This window comes from Gymnoscopelus braueri (assembly GCF_963280865.1).
Source record: "Gymnoscopelus braueri genome assembly, chromosome: 16".
Taxonomy (NCBI): domain Eukaryota; kingdom Metazoa; phylum Chordata; class Actinopteri; order Myctophiformes; family Myctophidae; genus Gymnoscopelus; species Gymnoscopelus braueri.
In genome coordinates, this window is record NC_137616.1 from 33,877,680 (window position 1) to 33,893,214 (window position 15,535).

At 40.9% G+C, this 15,535-nt stretch overlaps 1 protein-coding gene across 2 annotated transcripts in view; it reads left to right on the forward strand.

Moving 5' to 3' along the window:
• The window catches only part of cep128 (centrosomal protein 128), a 93,740-nt gene extending 80,069 nt beyond the window's left edge, over positions 1-13,671 (forward strand). Inside the window, exons 21-26 of one of the 2 annotated variants that reach the window (XM_080453070.1) lie at positions 1,060-1,109; positions 3,255-3,278; positions 5,176-5,253; positions 9,508-9,621; positions 11,270-11,378; positions 12,739-13,671. In XM_080453070.1, the coding sequence (XP_080309196.1) occupies positions 1,060-1,109; positions 3,255-3,278; positions 5,176-5,253; positions 9,508-9,621; positions 11,270-11,378; positions 12,739-12,827 (464 nt within the window). In that variant the 3' untranslated portion in view covers positions 12,828-13,671. The remainder of the gene's footprint in view (positions 1-1,059; positions 1,110-3,254; positions 3,279-5,175; positions 5,254-9,507; positions 9,622-11,269; positions 11,379-12,738) is intronic. The other variant, XM_080453071.1, reaches the window with a different exon arrangement.
• Positions 13,672-15,535: the final 1,864 nt, after the last annotated feature.

Genomic DNA, 15,535 nt, shown 5'->3' on the forward strand with positions numbered 1-15,535 from the left:
TTTATATATATATATATGTTGCATTTTTTGCTCTATATAATGATGCTGGGCTGTTTTCCTACATTGATACAGTCCTCTTTCTGAAATCCGTATTTTCCCTACTATTTATGTTTTGACATCCGGGACGTAAATGAAACGCACGCATGTGCGCGTCCGTGCGCGTCCGTGCGCGTCCGTGTCTGTGTGGCGAGTTCGAGTGAAACCAAATGGAACGAGTGCAGCCGACAAAAATGGAACAAGCCGCCATTGTTTTCTGCTGCGCTGTTTTTACTTTTTACTTTCGGTTTTAAAACGCTCTCAAACTTCTTTTTTGAGGCACGGAATTTACTTTTAAGATATCGTTTGGATAGAATTTAGTTGTTTAACTTCATATATGTGGTCAATTTATCATGACAGAGCCTATTTAAAAAAAAAAATTCAGAGAACCGGCAGGGGCGGGCAGTGACACGCATTCTATCCGAATAAAGCAACCTATTTTCGACCCGTTCAGAAGTCTACCCTGCGTCACCCCCTGCTGATGAGGAGGGGGGGGGGGAGTTGAGGGGTGGTGTTTGACAACAGTTTTTTTTCTTTTTTTGATCTCTGAACTTGCCTAGAATCCCTTTAAAGATGGGGACTCAGGGAGTTAAGAATTCAGAATCTCAACAAAAGACACTTTTAGACACATTAGCCGAAAATAGCCGATCTACTTTCGGCAAAGAGGTTCGGTGTAGAGGGGAAAAGGAGAAGACCAAGTACAGAGCCAATGGTCAAGTTTACTTAGTATTGAGGGTTTCAAGTGGTTAAATGTGTGGAAAATACACATTAACATGACTCCAACGTGAAACTGTCAAACTAGTCTACGTATGAAGCTATGTATGAAATCTATGATAAAGTTAAATCTGCAACACATTTTTTTTACAACATGTAGTGGGGGATCCCTGCATCTTTCTCAGCTAGGGGGTCCTTGGGCTGAGGAACGTTGAAGACCCCTGCTTTAAGAAGTGTGTGTGTTTGTGTGTGTGCAAGTGTATACTGTGTATAAACATACATATTGCCACCATATTTTTCTCATTCCAGAGTTGCTAGAGAGAAGTCGCAGGAAGGAGGAGGACGTGCGGACCCTTCAGGTCAGTGTTTTTACATCTTCAATAATTCTCTCTCTCTCTGTCTATATCCGTCCAGGCACCATTACTGTTTATACTGTTGCTGTCGGGCAGAGACCTTGTATCTCCATATATATATATTTTTTCGTTTAATTTTGTTCCCTTCTTTGTCGTACAACAGTGTTGCACAAAAGTAGCAAAAATTGCTGATCTGCAAGCTCACAACGCGTCGCATCGTGCCGCGTTGTGAGCTTGTAGATCGTCTATTTCCGCTACTTTTGGAACATTTTGAAAGTGAAAATGGTTAATTCTGTCTGTGGATTTTATATAGTATTTAACCAATGAAAAGTATTAACTAGAGCTAAATAATAACTATTATTTATAATTTAGACATTCAGCAGACGCTAGTATCCAGAGCGAAATACAATTGCGAGAGTAAGCATGAACTCTAGTCAACAAACAACAAAGTAAATAGTCACATAAGTAGAGTGCAGAGGGAACAATGTAGCAAACATTGGAACACAGGTTCTTTTTTTTGTTCCATTTCCTGAAAAGTTACTGCTTTGCACGTTTCCAACCCAACAGCAACGATATGTACTGTATGTTTAAAATCCAGTAGATCTGCTGTAGATGTGGATGAATATCTGTCCTCCGTCAAGAGCTGGAGTTGTAAGCTTTGTACTGTAGATGTTGGCCCAGCTACCACTACTACAGCCTGAACAATGTTCTGCAATGTTCTGCAGTTCATGGCGTTCCCTCTGTCTGTGCACTTGTATAATTATAATTGGCTTTTGGGGTGGGGTATATAACATTTTTTAACTCTGTAATAGATTTTTAGATGCAGTACATTCTTTGAACAACTTTGGCGTGTATTCTGTGGACTACTTTCATATTTACGAAGATATTTAATGTAGAACGGAAACAGACTCTATACTAGTGACTTTTCTGTTTTCCTTCTACATACATGGGGGCGCGTGGCTAGTGCCCCCCCCCCCCCCCCCCTGCCTGGTATAGAGCCCTGAGGGACTCCGTTCAACCAAGTAGCAGCCTAGTGTCCAACTGCACACCCAGTGTAGAGACGCCTGGTCCGTCGGCTCTCCATGTAAACCTGTCCTCTCTTTACACCTCTCATATTTCCAAACCCCTGAGAGGTGGCGTTTGAGAGCAGGTGTGTCTTGATTTTGTGTGTGCGTGCGTGCGTGTGTGTGTGCGTGTTTACTTGTATTAGTATTACTATACTTGTGCGTGCCAAACGTCCCCCACAAATATAGTAGAATTTGAGAAACGGACATTGTGAGGACCATTTTCCTTGTGCACGTCCTCAGAAGTATAGTAATACAAACCTGTTGTGAGTGTGTGTGTGTGCTTTGTATACATATGTGTGTGTGTGTGTGTGTGTGTGTGTGTGAGAGAGAGAGAGAGAGAGTGTGATGGCACCTGCCAGAACCACTGTGCAATTAATCATCCTTCTCAGAGCCAGCCGAGCTTTTAATTGAGAACGATGAGGAGACAGGGAAGTGGGGGAACAAGGCGCTCTATGTAGTGAGAGAGGAGAGCAGTTCAGGATAAAGGTAATCATCAACACACCTGGAGAGTGTGCACAACAGCTGTGTGTGTGTGTGTGTGTGTGTGTGTGTGTGTGTGTGTGTGTGTGTGTGTGTGTGTGTGTGTGTGTGTGTGTGTGTGTGTGTGTGTGTGTGTGTGTGTGTGTGTGTGTGTGTGTGTGTGTGTGTGTGTGTGTGTGTGTGTGTGTGTGTGTGTGTGTGCACAGTAGATAAGAGGTACCACTTATGCATTTTAGGAAAGGGAACATCACGGAATAGGGGCCACGTGAAAGGGAAGGGTGTGTGCGTTTCCCTCTGCCCTGCTGTGTCTTTCTAATAACAAGCTTGACGTCTGGTTGCAGACTCTCCTCAGCCCCTTCATTTCCTTCCCTTGTTAGCTATTTATTGAAGTACCATAGCTCCCTCACCAACCCCCACCACACACACACACTCACACACTCACTGAGGCTCTTTCTGTTCGGCTAACCACTGAGTACTCTCTTCACACTTAAAGAAGTCGTCCCTCACTCTCCTGCCCTTATTATTCTGCTGGTCTATGTAGGGCACTCTAACTTAGTGGAGCCTTTGTAACATTAACCATGTGACATTCTGTGTCTCTCGACAGGATCGCATACTGGATCTGGAAATGGTGAGGTTCAACTGCTTCATTTAATCACAGTTTAACACCAGTATTAGACAGAATGCTAAGTGCATTCTGGAGAAAAGGGTTCTGAAAGGGCTCCACATTTTATTAACCCATTAAGACCTGAGGTTCCGATTCTACAAAATGTCTTCTAAATCCCAACAGTTTTTTTTTTGAAAAAACCTATGTTGCTATATCAGTGGTTCTCAAACTTTTTCATGTCAAGGACCCCCAAAATGTATATGTATTTGGCCGCGGACCCCCATCTCAAAATATGTTGTTCCAGGGACCCCCAGAAACAAAGATTTGAGTTAAAAATGTTAGCTTTAAAAATATATATATTCAAAGATGTGCACACATTTTCTAGATTTTTCTAAAATAGCAGATCTACAAGCTCGTAGCGCGGCACCCGGTGCACTTGTATATCTGCTATTTTTGAATAGCCAAAGTGTAAAATAATGCTCAAATCTAAAGGATGCGTTCCAGGTCTTAAAGGGTTAATTTCAAAGTAATGTTGTCTTTTGGCGCGCCACTCTCGTCTTGATGTGCCGTATAGCTTGGTTACTCGGGCCCGTTCAGTACGGCACATGTTTGTTCAGCAACCCCATGTTTGGCTATAGCTGGTGGAGGAGGCATGGGGCCGTTGGCTCCGAAATGATTGCTTTAGTCAAGGCTCAGAGGAGCGTTTAATCATCATAAATCTCCCTGACGCGGTTCGAGAGCTAAATAAGCCACCAGCTGACCGGGCACTATCCAATGTTTACAGTCAAAGTCCAATATTGACTTCCACCGCCGCACCTCAAAACGTAAAGCCCCCCCCGTTTGCCTAGCGTTCTTAATTAGCTATTAGATGTCATGCCGTTAAGAGAAGAGACAGCGCGCCGTTAATTAAGGCTATTGAAGGGCCGTATTGACCCTGAGCACTATTTACAGTCACTCACCGGCATATCTTTTGTCAGTCTATCACGATTACGCTCGGCCTTGTCTTGTCTTCAATTAGCTTGTTGGGGCGAGAGCGGGGCGTGGACCGCCGTTAATTCAAATGGTTTCTGCTTACCCTCCTCTTCCCATACTAGGCTTCATCCATCAGGGTTTTAGTCATATGTCAGACATCCTAGCGATCACCTGGCCTAATGCCCCCTGTTTGCAGATGTGTTTTTTGAGTGGTGCTAGCCACTCCAAGGAGTGACTTTGTCCTGGTGTGTGTCTGTCTGTGTGTCTGTCTGTGTGTATGAGCACGGCCTCTCTGTATGTTTGAGCAGCAACCTCAACAGCTGCGGCTGATTGCAACACAAAGATGCAACCAGTTACACTAATTATACACACACGCACACACACACACTCACACACAACACACACTTTTGAGTAAAAATACTTAATGAGTAAAAATACTTAAATATTAGTAAAGATACTTTAAAGTTCCTAAACTGAGTAAAAAATACTTTAAATGAGTAAAAATACTTTAAATGAGTAAAAATACTTAAAAGATGTTAAAATGAGTAAAAACACGTAAAAATCAATAAAAACATTTTAAAGTACTTAAAATTAGTAAAAATACTTTGAAGTCATCAAAGTCTGTAAAAAGTAACTAACGAAATGAACTCATGAAAGGCACCACTCTCTTCACACTGGTGTGATTTTTTTTATTATGTTGAAACGTTGTGAAAAGGGATGGATAGTCAGTCTGAGACTGGAGAGGGTATAGAAAGCCCTTTTATAATGAAACCTGATGGTCTTCTGTGGTGTGTGTGTGTGTGTGTGTGTGTGTGTGTGTGTGTGTGTGTGTGTGTGTGTGTGTGTGTGTGTGTGTGTGTGTGTGTGTGTGTGTGTGTGTGTGTGTGTGTGTGTGTGTGTGTGTGTGTGTGTGTGTGTGTGTGTGTGTGTGTGTTGTTGTTGTTCCCAGAGCACCAGATTAGCCCTGGACCACCTGGAGTCAGTGCCAGAGAAACTGTGTCTGATGGAGGATTTTAAGGACCTGGAGGTGAGCTTCCACCTTCTTCATAGACTCAGCCTTTTGATATTTTTTACGGCCGCCGTTAGTCCGTGTGTGAGACCCAGCACGGTATCTTGTTCTTTTAGAATGTCAGTAAACAAATTACAAAAGTAGTATGCTGCATAATCTCCCCGTGACATTTGGCGGAGTGCTTCTATCCAAAGTGAACACATTACCATGAGTTCACTCTTTATGCCTGATTTATACAGTGTGTGGCTGCGCACGGTTGCACACGAAAACTGTATAAGCTCCCAACACGATGCAATGTATAAATCAGGTTTAATACCTTGAGTGCATACATTTTTTAGTACATATTGTATAGTGATCTCACTGGAAATGTGTTGCAGCAGGACCACTCCTGGGCTATATACTTACTGTTCTCAAACCATTTGAATATTTTAATTCATTAAGACCTGGAACGCATCTATGTCACTTTTTCATTTGAGCTAAAAAGCATTATTTTACACTTTGGCTATTCAAAAATAGCAGATCTACAAGCTCATAGCGCGGCACCGAGTGCCGCGCTATGAGCTTGTAGATCTGCTATTTTTGAAAAATCATAAAAATTTGTGCAAAAAATATAATATATATACGGTATATATATTTTTAAAGCAAACATTAACTCAAATCTTTGCTTCTGGGGGTCCCTGGAACAAAATATTTTGAGATGGGGGTCGGCGGGCCAAATTCATATCATTTAGGGGGTCCTTGACATGAAAAAGTTTGAAAACCACTGATATAGAAACATACGTTTTTCAGAAAACCGTTAGGATTTAGAAGACACTTTGCAGAATCGGAAGCTCAGGCCTCAATGGGTTAAATATAAAATCTTAAAAATAAATAGATCTGTAATGTTAGGATTGGTAAAAAAAAAAGAAGCATCAAGAAACACAGCATTTAATCAAAGTGAAAAGATATGAATTAAATACCCACTGAATGGATCACTGTCACTATCCAATCCTGCACATCCGTCAAACTCTTCCTCATTAAGGCCCTGAAGCTTAGATAAAGCCCCTATGACAGTTCTTCTTCTTCTCACAGACATTTTAGTCTGATATATTTGATTATGCACTTGTACTGTCTCCTGATTATAGACCTAATTGCGTTATCTTTCCTTTTCCAGATCTGCTCTGTTTTTTTTTAAATTCAAATCATCGCTAATCTGCAGTTCTTGAAATTTTGATTCGGGTCATGTCACACTAATACATTTCTATTTTAAAACAGTATTATTAAGGGTAATCCACGACGAGGAGTGCTGTTCTGATGATGCACGATTTAATCACTGTTTGTGTTTTGTAACTTTTTTTTATCAAATAACATAATAATTAGAATGAAACATGTACATATTTAGGAAAAGTACTGTAAGGGTTCTATAGATAAACCTTTTGTCAGGGTCCTATTAGATTACATAAAAATAGTCAGAGTCGTGGAAACATAACTATATTTAGGATTAACCACATTAACCCATTAAGACCTGGAACTGTGTAATTTTTTTATTTGAGCTAAAAAGCATTATTTTACACTTTAGGCTATTCAAAAATAGCAGATATACAAGCTCATAGCGCGGCACCGAGTGCCGCGCTACGAGCTTGTAGATCTGCTATTTTTGAAAAATCTTGAAAATGTGTGCAAATCTTTGAATATATATATTTTTTAAAGCGAACATTTTTAACTCAAATCTTTGCTTCTAGGGGTCCTGGAACAAAATATTTTGATGGGGGTCCGCGGCCAAATATATATCATTTTGGGGGTCCTTGACATGAAAAAGATTGAGCACCACTGATATAGAAACATACGTTTTTCAGAAAACTGTTGAGATTTAGGAGACATGTAGAATCGGCTTCAGGTCTCAATGGGTTAAGGAAAAGTTGGGGTCCTTGTAGATCAGTTGTTCTCAAAGTGGGGTCCAGGGGGGACCCTCATGGTTCCTTGAGGGGGTTCCAAATGGACACATTTGTACACAGAGTTTTTGTAGTCCTTGAAACATAAAAGTTAGAGAATATAAATATAGACAGTGATACATAAACACATACAATACATAAACACATAAAAAAGGTCAGGTTCCTGTATATATTTGATAGATGGGAACGATGTACAAAAACGAATTTCACCCACTTTTTTACCTTGTAAACCTGTGATGTGACAATAAACCTGATTCTGATTCTGATATATGTGACATTTCATGGTTAAAACCAAAAGTATTTTGGAAAAGATTTAAAGGTCTATATTCTGATAATCATTGCTATAGAGCAGGGGTCTTCCACGTTTTCAGGCCAAGGACCCCCTAGCTGAGAGAGAGATGAAGCAGGGACCCCCTCTATATTGTATAAAATTCTTTAGAAGCTCTTTTTCCCCTCTGCACCTATAACTCTTTGCCAAAAATAGCCGATCTACAAGCTCACAACGCCTCGCGCTGCGTTTACTAATTTACTTGTGTTTACTAAAGAGCTGGAGAGACGGAGAGACCCCTATAGAGCACCGAAGTCCTGACGTCACTCGTTCGTCCCCAGGTTTGCGGAAGTAATTTCTCTATGGAGAATAACATTGGGTCATTTTAGAATCGTCTCATATAAGAATTGTGGTCCAAAAATAAACACCGCGTGTCGGCGTTATTGTCAGGGAGGAGGTTCTGTATCGTTTATGATAGTCAGTCACTTATATTTGAAACAGTCTGTTTCTGGCGAAAATGTAACTAATTCGGCGGAAGTAACATTAGCGTTTTCTCACCGTCAGTTGATGCTTCATATCCATAAGAGTCAACCCGCCGGGGTCATGTGTTTATTTTTGGAACACAGTTCTTATTTGACGCGATATTAAATACGTCTATGGGATTCAGAACGGGGGTGGAAAACTGCAAACCAGGTAGACAAACAAAGGATGTGTAAATGACGTCAGACTTCGGCGGTCTATTGCTTAACAAACGCTCTTACATTTTAAAACACTTTCTACACGCAACCATTCCACACATACAGAAAAGGGTAGTTTCTTTCCACCTGTGGCCTATTCTCAATCTCAACTCAAACTTTATTTATATCACATTTACAGTCAGCGACCAAGGTCGAACCAAAGTGCTGAACAAGAACAAGTTAAAAACAGGCAAACAGAGCAGAAGAAAAATAAATTAAATAAAGCATAAACAAACAAGTTAAACGGATCACAACTAGAATAAAACAAAAACGGCATATCAGAGTGTACAGCATCAAAGTGCACACCTCAAGGGTATACATGGCCAAGCAGCATTAAAGGCCAGGGAGGAAAAATGTGTCTTTGATAAAGATTTAAAAACCTCCAAGTATTGAGCAGAGTGAATGTGCCTTTTTGTATGGGATCAGGTTAAGGTTGCCAACTGTGCGATTTTATGTTAACCACCTGAACCCCAGCATCCATATTCTGGGGGGAGCATTGGCCAAAAATAGCTGATCTACAAGCTCACAACACGTCACGCTTCGAGAGATTTGGTGTAGACGTAAAAAGCAGTCCAAGTACAGAGACAACTCCATACCTGTATTACAGTATACTGTATGTATAGCCGATTGAACTTGTGTGTCATTGCATTGAAGCAGTGTTGATTCTGACAGCAAATTTTGATCTAGTTTTAGTCATAGTCTTTTGAATAAAATTCCATTTGGTTTTAGTCATGTTTTACTCATCTGAAATGTTTGAGTTTTTGTCTAGTTTTAGTCGACTAAATATCATAAGATTATAGTCGACTAAATCTACAGTTGATTTAGTCGACTAAAAAGTATTTTGGCGGTGCCTTGATGGCGTCGTAATGGCTGATTTTACACTTGGTTGCATGTTGGAAATAGCCGATCTACAAGTTCACGCGATGCGACGCGTTGTTAGCTTGTAGATCTGCTATTTTCAGAGCGCAACACCCGAGCGCAACCAAACATAAAATGACTTGTCTTTTAGTACCATTTTAGTCTCATTTTTATTTGTTGACGAAATTGTCAATATATTTAGTCTTAGTTTTAGTCACCATAGCTTCGTTTTTATTTCGTTTTTGTCAGTGAAAAAGGGTATTAGACGAAACATTTTCGTCACAGTTGTAGTTGACGAAATCAACACTGCATTGAAGATGTGTGTCATTGATTGATTCCCAAAAATAAGGAACAAAATGTGTCCGTTATCAGTTCAATAAGGGACACGTCTTTTAGTTTCCGGATAAGGGACGATTCTGTATTTCAAACCCTAGGTCAAGTCTGTGTTGTGGTCTCTCTCTCCTCTGTGTGTCACCAGGAGTCCCAGCGACAGAAGGAGCTGGTGCAGCAGCGCTACGCCAAATACAAAGAGATCGTCTGCGACCTGCAGCATCAGCTGGACGAGTCCAAGCGCAAGATGCAAGAGTACAGAGTATGTCACACACACTTTGACCCATTAAATCCTGAGAAAGCATCTGTGTCATTTTAGATTGCAGCTATAAGAGTGTGTGTCACGACCTTTCAAAAATAGCAGATACAGTATACGAGCTCGTAGCACGTCACTTCGTGCTGTGCTTTTTGTGCAAACCTATATATATATAAAATATATATGTTTTTAAAGCGATTTTTCTTTTTGCTTCTGTGGGTCCCTAGAACAAAATATTTTGAGATGGGGGGGTCCGTGGCCAATTACATATATTTTTGGGGGTCCTTGACATGAAAAAGTTGGAGCACCACTGATATACAGTAGCAACATAAGTTAGGATTTACAAGACATTTTCAGAATCGGCCTCAGGTCTTAATGGGTTAATTACAGTACATAAAATACAAACACACACACACACACACACACACACACACACACACACACACACACACACACACACACACAGTTGCAAAAATACTCCCCCCTCAGAAAGTGTAGCTTCACACTGCATAAGGAGAGCCAGTCCCCCTGAACAAACAGTCCCCACACCTTTTCTATTTCAGTCTCCTAATTGCAGCGCTTTGTTCAAACAGCAGCTTGGTTATAGATAGCCTCACTCTTGAGAGTCGCTTGTTTGGAGTCTGGCTCGCCCACACCGCTGTGCCAACATGTCTGGCGCGACAGCGCAGCCATTTGCAACTTGTATGAATATATGAATAACTTTAATGTATGGAGCCGGTAATGCGGTACGTAATGCGTGAGGGGAACCCGGGGAGAGTGTGGGTGAAACATGGCTGACACCCTGGCACAAACACAGAGACCCTGAGCCTCCATCGTGTTGTTTTAATCGCCACATTCATCTCGTCCCCCTTTCTCAAGCCTTTGGCCAAGGGGCCCGTTGAGACGTCGCTGTTGACGGCAGATTGCCGTCAGCTGTCTAAAATCACCCCCTCCTCCTAACAGCAGCGCGTGCACTTTTTTCAGATGGTCATAATCTGCCTAGATTGCCCCCGTTGGTTTTACCAAATGGCTCCCGCGTTGAGCGATAAGCGGTGATAGCATTAGCGGTAATGGCTGTCGCCCACGCGGGGTTTGTTTAAGGAAAACGGATGGACGGAATGTCTTTATGAGGCTTGATCACTTTCAGCAACGCTCGTTTGGTTTTTTTTGTTTTTCCTCTTGACACTAATGGCTGTGTTATACCCTGCCAGAAAAGACGGTCCTGAACACGTTAGCGATTTGCACTCGTCTCGGAGTTGTCTAAAAACGACTCTTATCAGAGATTTGAGCAGGGGATTTCCTGCGCTGCCTCTGAACTGAAGACACCCGTTTCAAGACGTAACATATCGCCTCTGTCGGGTGGAAACTTCATATGTCCAAAACTGTAAATTTTCAGGATTCAAATTCAAAAATATCAAAAGTAGCAGATCTCCAAGCTCGAAACGCGCCGCTTCGCGCCGCGTTTCGAGCTTGCCGGATCTGCTACTTTTGACGTTTTCGTGTGACGCGGTAGTATGATCCAAGTAGGGCATCAATTTACAAAAACAAACACAAAAAAGTTAGAATTACGGAGATAAGAGGTTTCTGCCCGACAGCAACGATATTCAGTCTGGATGGGTTGTACAAGTTGTGTCTTTGTTCTCCTGCTCCCCAGGATGAGAAGTTGGACGCCACGTCCAGGAGCCTGCGACTGGCTGCCCTCAGCTCTTCCATCAAAGGGCCCGGCGCTTTCCTCAGCCGCTCGCACGGATCAGACGCACTGTGTGAGTATCGCGCTGCAGCTGTGCAGAGGCATGTTTAGTAACCATTTCCAACCTGACGTCTCTATTTTGGGCTTATCGTTCTAGGCAAAAAACCTGCACACATAGCTGATCTACAAGCTCACACTGTGTCGCATTGGGACACGCTGTGAGCGCAAATAGCCATGATATTCTGTGCTGTGCCAGAATCAGTGTTTATTGCCAAGTATTTTCACATAAAAGGAATTTGCCCAGGTGCATTGCTCTCAGGCTCACAGAAAATAAATGATATTCAGCCAGATAAAACGAAACAAAAGTATAAAATATAATAGTGAATGAAATAGCATTTTTCAAAGCATGGTTACAAAAGAGCTTTACATAGAACAGGATAAAAAGAAACAACAGTCCCAGCGGCAAGATACAGGAAACTAAATACAAAATATACAAAATACGAATACAAAAAATATAATCTGATCATGAAAGGGAATAAAAGAAGGTGAAGTTTGGGAAGAAAAAGGCCAATGGGACGAAGAAGTCAAATAGAAAAATGATATAACATTAAAGGAATATGAAGAAACTACAGAGAAACTGTAGTCGTCTATCATCTGATATTGTATAGAGTAGACCACTTGGACAAATAGCAATAATATTGCAATGGTGTATTTGTGGTATTATTAGATATTGCACAAATGCACATATTAAATATTGTTCATGTAGACATTACACTTGGTAGGTGCTGCAGGGGGTGGCAGCAGCATCTTTCAACTTGGCATCCCTATTTTGGACATGTCATTTTTTTGGTAAAATGTTGTGAGCTTGTACATCAACAATTATTTGTTACTGTTTTTGACAATGGGGCTTAAGTAGTTAACTTGCTCCAAGCAACCAAGTTCTTTCTATCGGGTAGGATAAGGATAAGGATAATTCCTTTTAACAGGTCGTTCATGAAAGTCCTTGTGGTCTTGTTTCCAATGAGAACCTGTGAGCAATTGTGTGAGGTTTGTGGGTGTGTGAGTGACAATCATGTGCAATCAAACAGTGTGTGGGTAGTACTTCTAACGTCACTAGCTCCATCTATTCCACTAAAATTATTTATTTTTACCAAAATCAACAGTAGCTATTCTACGTCTAGTCTTCAGGTCGAATCATTACGACAATTGAGACTATTACAATTGATACTATTTCAGGGTTTGTTGCAAGTAAAACATTTTGTACTCTGATCTTTCTTTCTTTCTTTCTGTTTTGTTATTTTGCCTTCTGTTATTCTCTGGTTTTTCGTTCTATTTTGTTTAAAGTTTCTTGCGTTCATGTCGGGCTCAATATGCCTTTCTGCAGAATTGTTGGAATTTTCCAAATAAAAGAGAGTTCTCTCTCACACTCTCAGCTCCGCAGAAGTGTCCGTCCGGCTCAGACGCAGACATCTCCACTGTGAACGGGGCCATGACTCCCTCGGACCACCTCAGCCTCAAGTAAAGCCATTTGAAGTGTAAGGCCAACGGGTGCTCTCAGCTAGACTGAACTACCGGTGCTTCGTCCAAGGCAAAACGACAACCCGTATTTCCCAGCAGGCCTTGCTCTCGGCACAATGCTTCTCCACTACCTCAACCAGGCAAGCGTTGAAGGTGCTACAGCGCAAAGGGCTCGGCCTGCAGGTGTCCAACAAGCACTAAAGCCTGGTTTACACTTATACTATGTTACGCGTTGTTTTGGTGTGCGACACCCGCGCACAAATAACGTATAAATCAAGCCTAACTTCCAGCGATACTTTGAAGGGAGAAAACGCATGTTTTGAAACTATGAAGGAAAAGTTGCTTTTTATTATAGTACTATTTATTACACTTTAAATGAATGTATTTATTAACGAATTGGGTTTGACATTAAACGTTACTCCATGTGAAAGCCAAAATAGTAGCAATAGGCATTTTATACTGACATTAGTTACAGTAAGCCACTCCACTCCAAAAGTATGTTTTTAACTAGTTAACCATTCAACTGGTGCATATGATATTAGCATGCCAATTTATTTGCTGAATTAATTTAATGTGATTGCAGCTATGCTACAACTTTTTTACTACTGTACGGTGCCTTTTGAACTTATACTCAATGCATTGTTAATTATTTTTTTAACCAATACACTGTGTCGCCCTTGTCATGATATCAGTTATTTTTGTTTTGTTTTTTGTTTGTCTTAAAATGTTTGCCACATTTATAGTTTTGTTTATTTGTATCATGTTTTTATCATTTTTTAATCATTTATAACTGAATAATGTTTGCTTAATGCAGCATGTATTTGTAAAAAAAAATGAAATATTAGCAAGCACAAACATATGTATATTTTTTATGAAATGTAGAGAAAATATATGCACTACAAAATAAATGCAGAAATATTTGTGTTTTACAGGTATGTTTGTCACCTTCTTTTCAAAGAGGACTGTTTGCTCAGCAGCAGCAGCCTAAAGTCTCCCTGAAGTCTCTGAGGTTCTTTCTGTTTTTCTCAAGTCTTTCAAAGGAGAGTGAAGCAACTCAAAGCCTGACCAGCTTGTGAGTGACGTCTTCTGTTTAGCCCCGCTAGTGGTGGGGCTCTAAGGACGGCTATGTCAGTCAGTCTCTGCTTTCAACATGTTTGTCTGAAATAACAACTACTGGCTGAATTGCCATGGACATTCCTTTGCACGTTAATGCTCCCTAGACAGTTGTCCCTAATGATTTTGGTAATCTATGGCTTATCTCTAGTGCCACCATTAGTAGTATCGCGTTGCCTTTTCAAATGCTTCCGTCATGCAGTCTGGAGCACGGAAGCTCTGAAAATCATCAGAGGATAAAGCGCAGGGCTTGACATTAACTTTTTTAGGCACCTGAGACACAGGTAAATTTCCCATTCACTTGTCCGGGCACTAAAGTTACTTGTCCGTGTAAGCTCATATGGATGAGATGGAATACGTTTAATCATAGAACCATTACCGTTTGATTGGTTGTTTAACATAAATCACAAAAAAGAAAACACTATAATGTGGCCGTTAGTGTTTTTTGTATTTAGAGAATAGGGAAGGCCAATGGCCATTTAAAAACATATTTAGAGCTTTGGAGCTTTGTTCAAGTGGGTGTTTTTTTTGTCTGGAAACAGCAGGGAGCGACACTGCTCCACCACACCCACTGTACATAGATGAGTATTGGCTTCTGTGCCTCCCTAGGCTGGACTTGAACCTGTGGCCTTGCTTGCAGAGACGTGAATTCAACCTGTGGCCCTGGTCGCCGTGTGGCCCTATTTGCCAAAGAGCACACACAGGTGTCCACCAATCATCTGCTGCTCTACGGCACCTCCACACATTTACACATGATTCTTTTACTGCTTTTAAGTGTGGCTTCTGGATGTTAGTATTCAAAACATGCTTCACAGTAAAGAGCCAGGAGGATTTGAACCCACGACCTTTGGATCATGTAGACAGTGTCTTAACACAGTGACCTATCATGCTGCCTGCACAGAATCTGTTTTCCTCCTCCTTTAACTAACAACAGACAATGATACAAACAAAATACATCAAGATATGCAGTTGAATTTATTTTGGTTTTTATATACAGGTTTATCGTTGTTTGTTGTGCTGTTGCTTGTCTGGATTGTTTATGGAGCAGTTTTGAGAACAATGGTAACGAGCCAAAAAAAAGCCCTTTTCAAATTTGAAATCTTATATATTTTTAAAATGTTCACCTATAATGACCACATGAACGCTAGCATTCACATTAAAAACTTTCGCAATGCGCTGTGAGCTTGTAGATTGTCTATCTTCAACAAAGAGATTTGGTATAGAGAGGGGAAAGGATGGGGGCATGTATAGACAGACCCCTGGGGGGGCCTCGGTCAAAAGAGTTTAAGTAGTTACTGTAGTTGTGAGGGCCTGTGATGATGAGGGTGTTCTCTTTGTAGCATGATTACCTTGGACAGAGTGAAGAGACTTGATCAAGTGCTATATGCTAATTGGCGTAATCCCATGCTGAAATCTTTACAGTTTTAATTGATTTGCATCATAATATCTGGGCACATTTTTACACCATTGGGCTGGTTTTTTAACAATTATTGGACTGGAAACTGTCAAACAAATCTGGCAGCTCTAGTTTTGGCCCTTAAGTATGTTCCTTTTGTACGTTCTTTAAATAAGATTTTTTTAACACATTTAAAGCCAAGT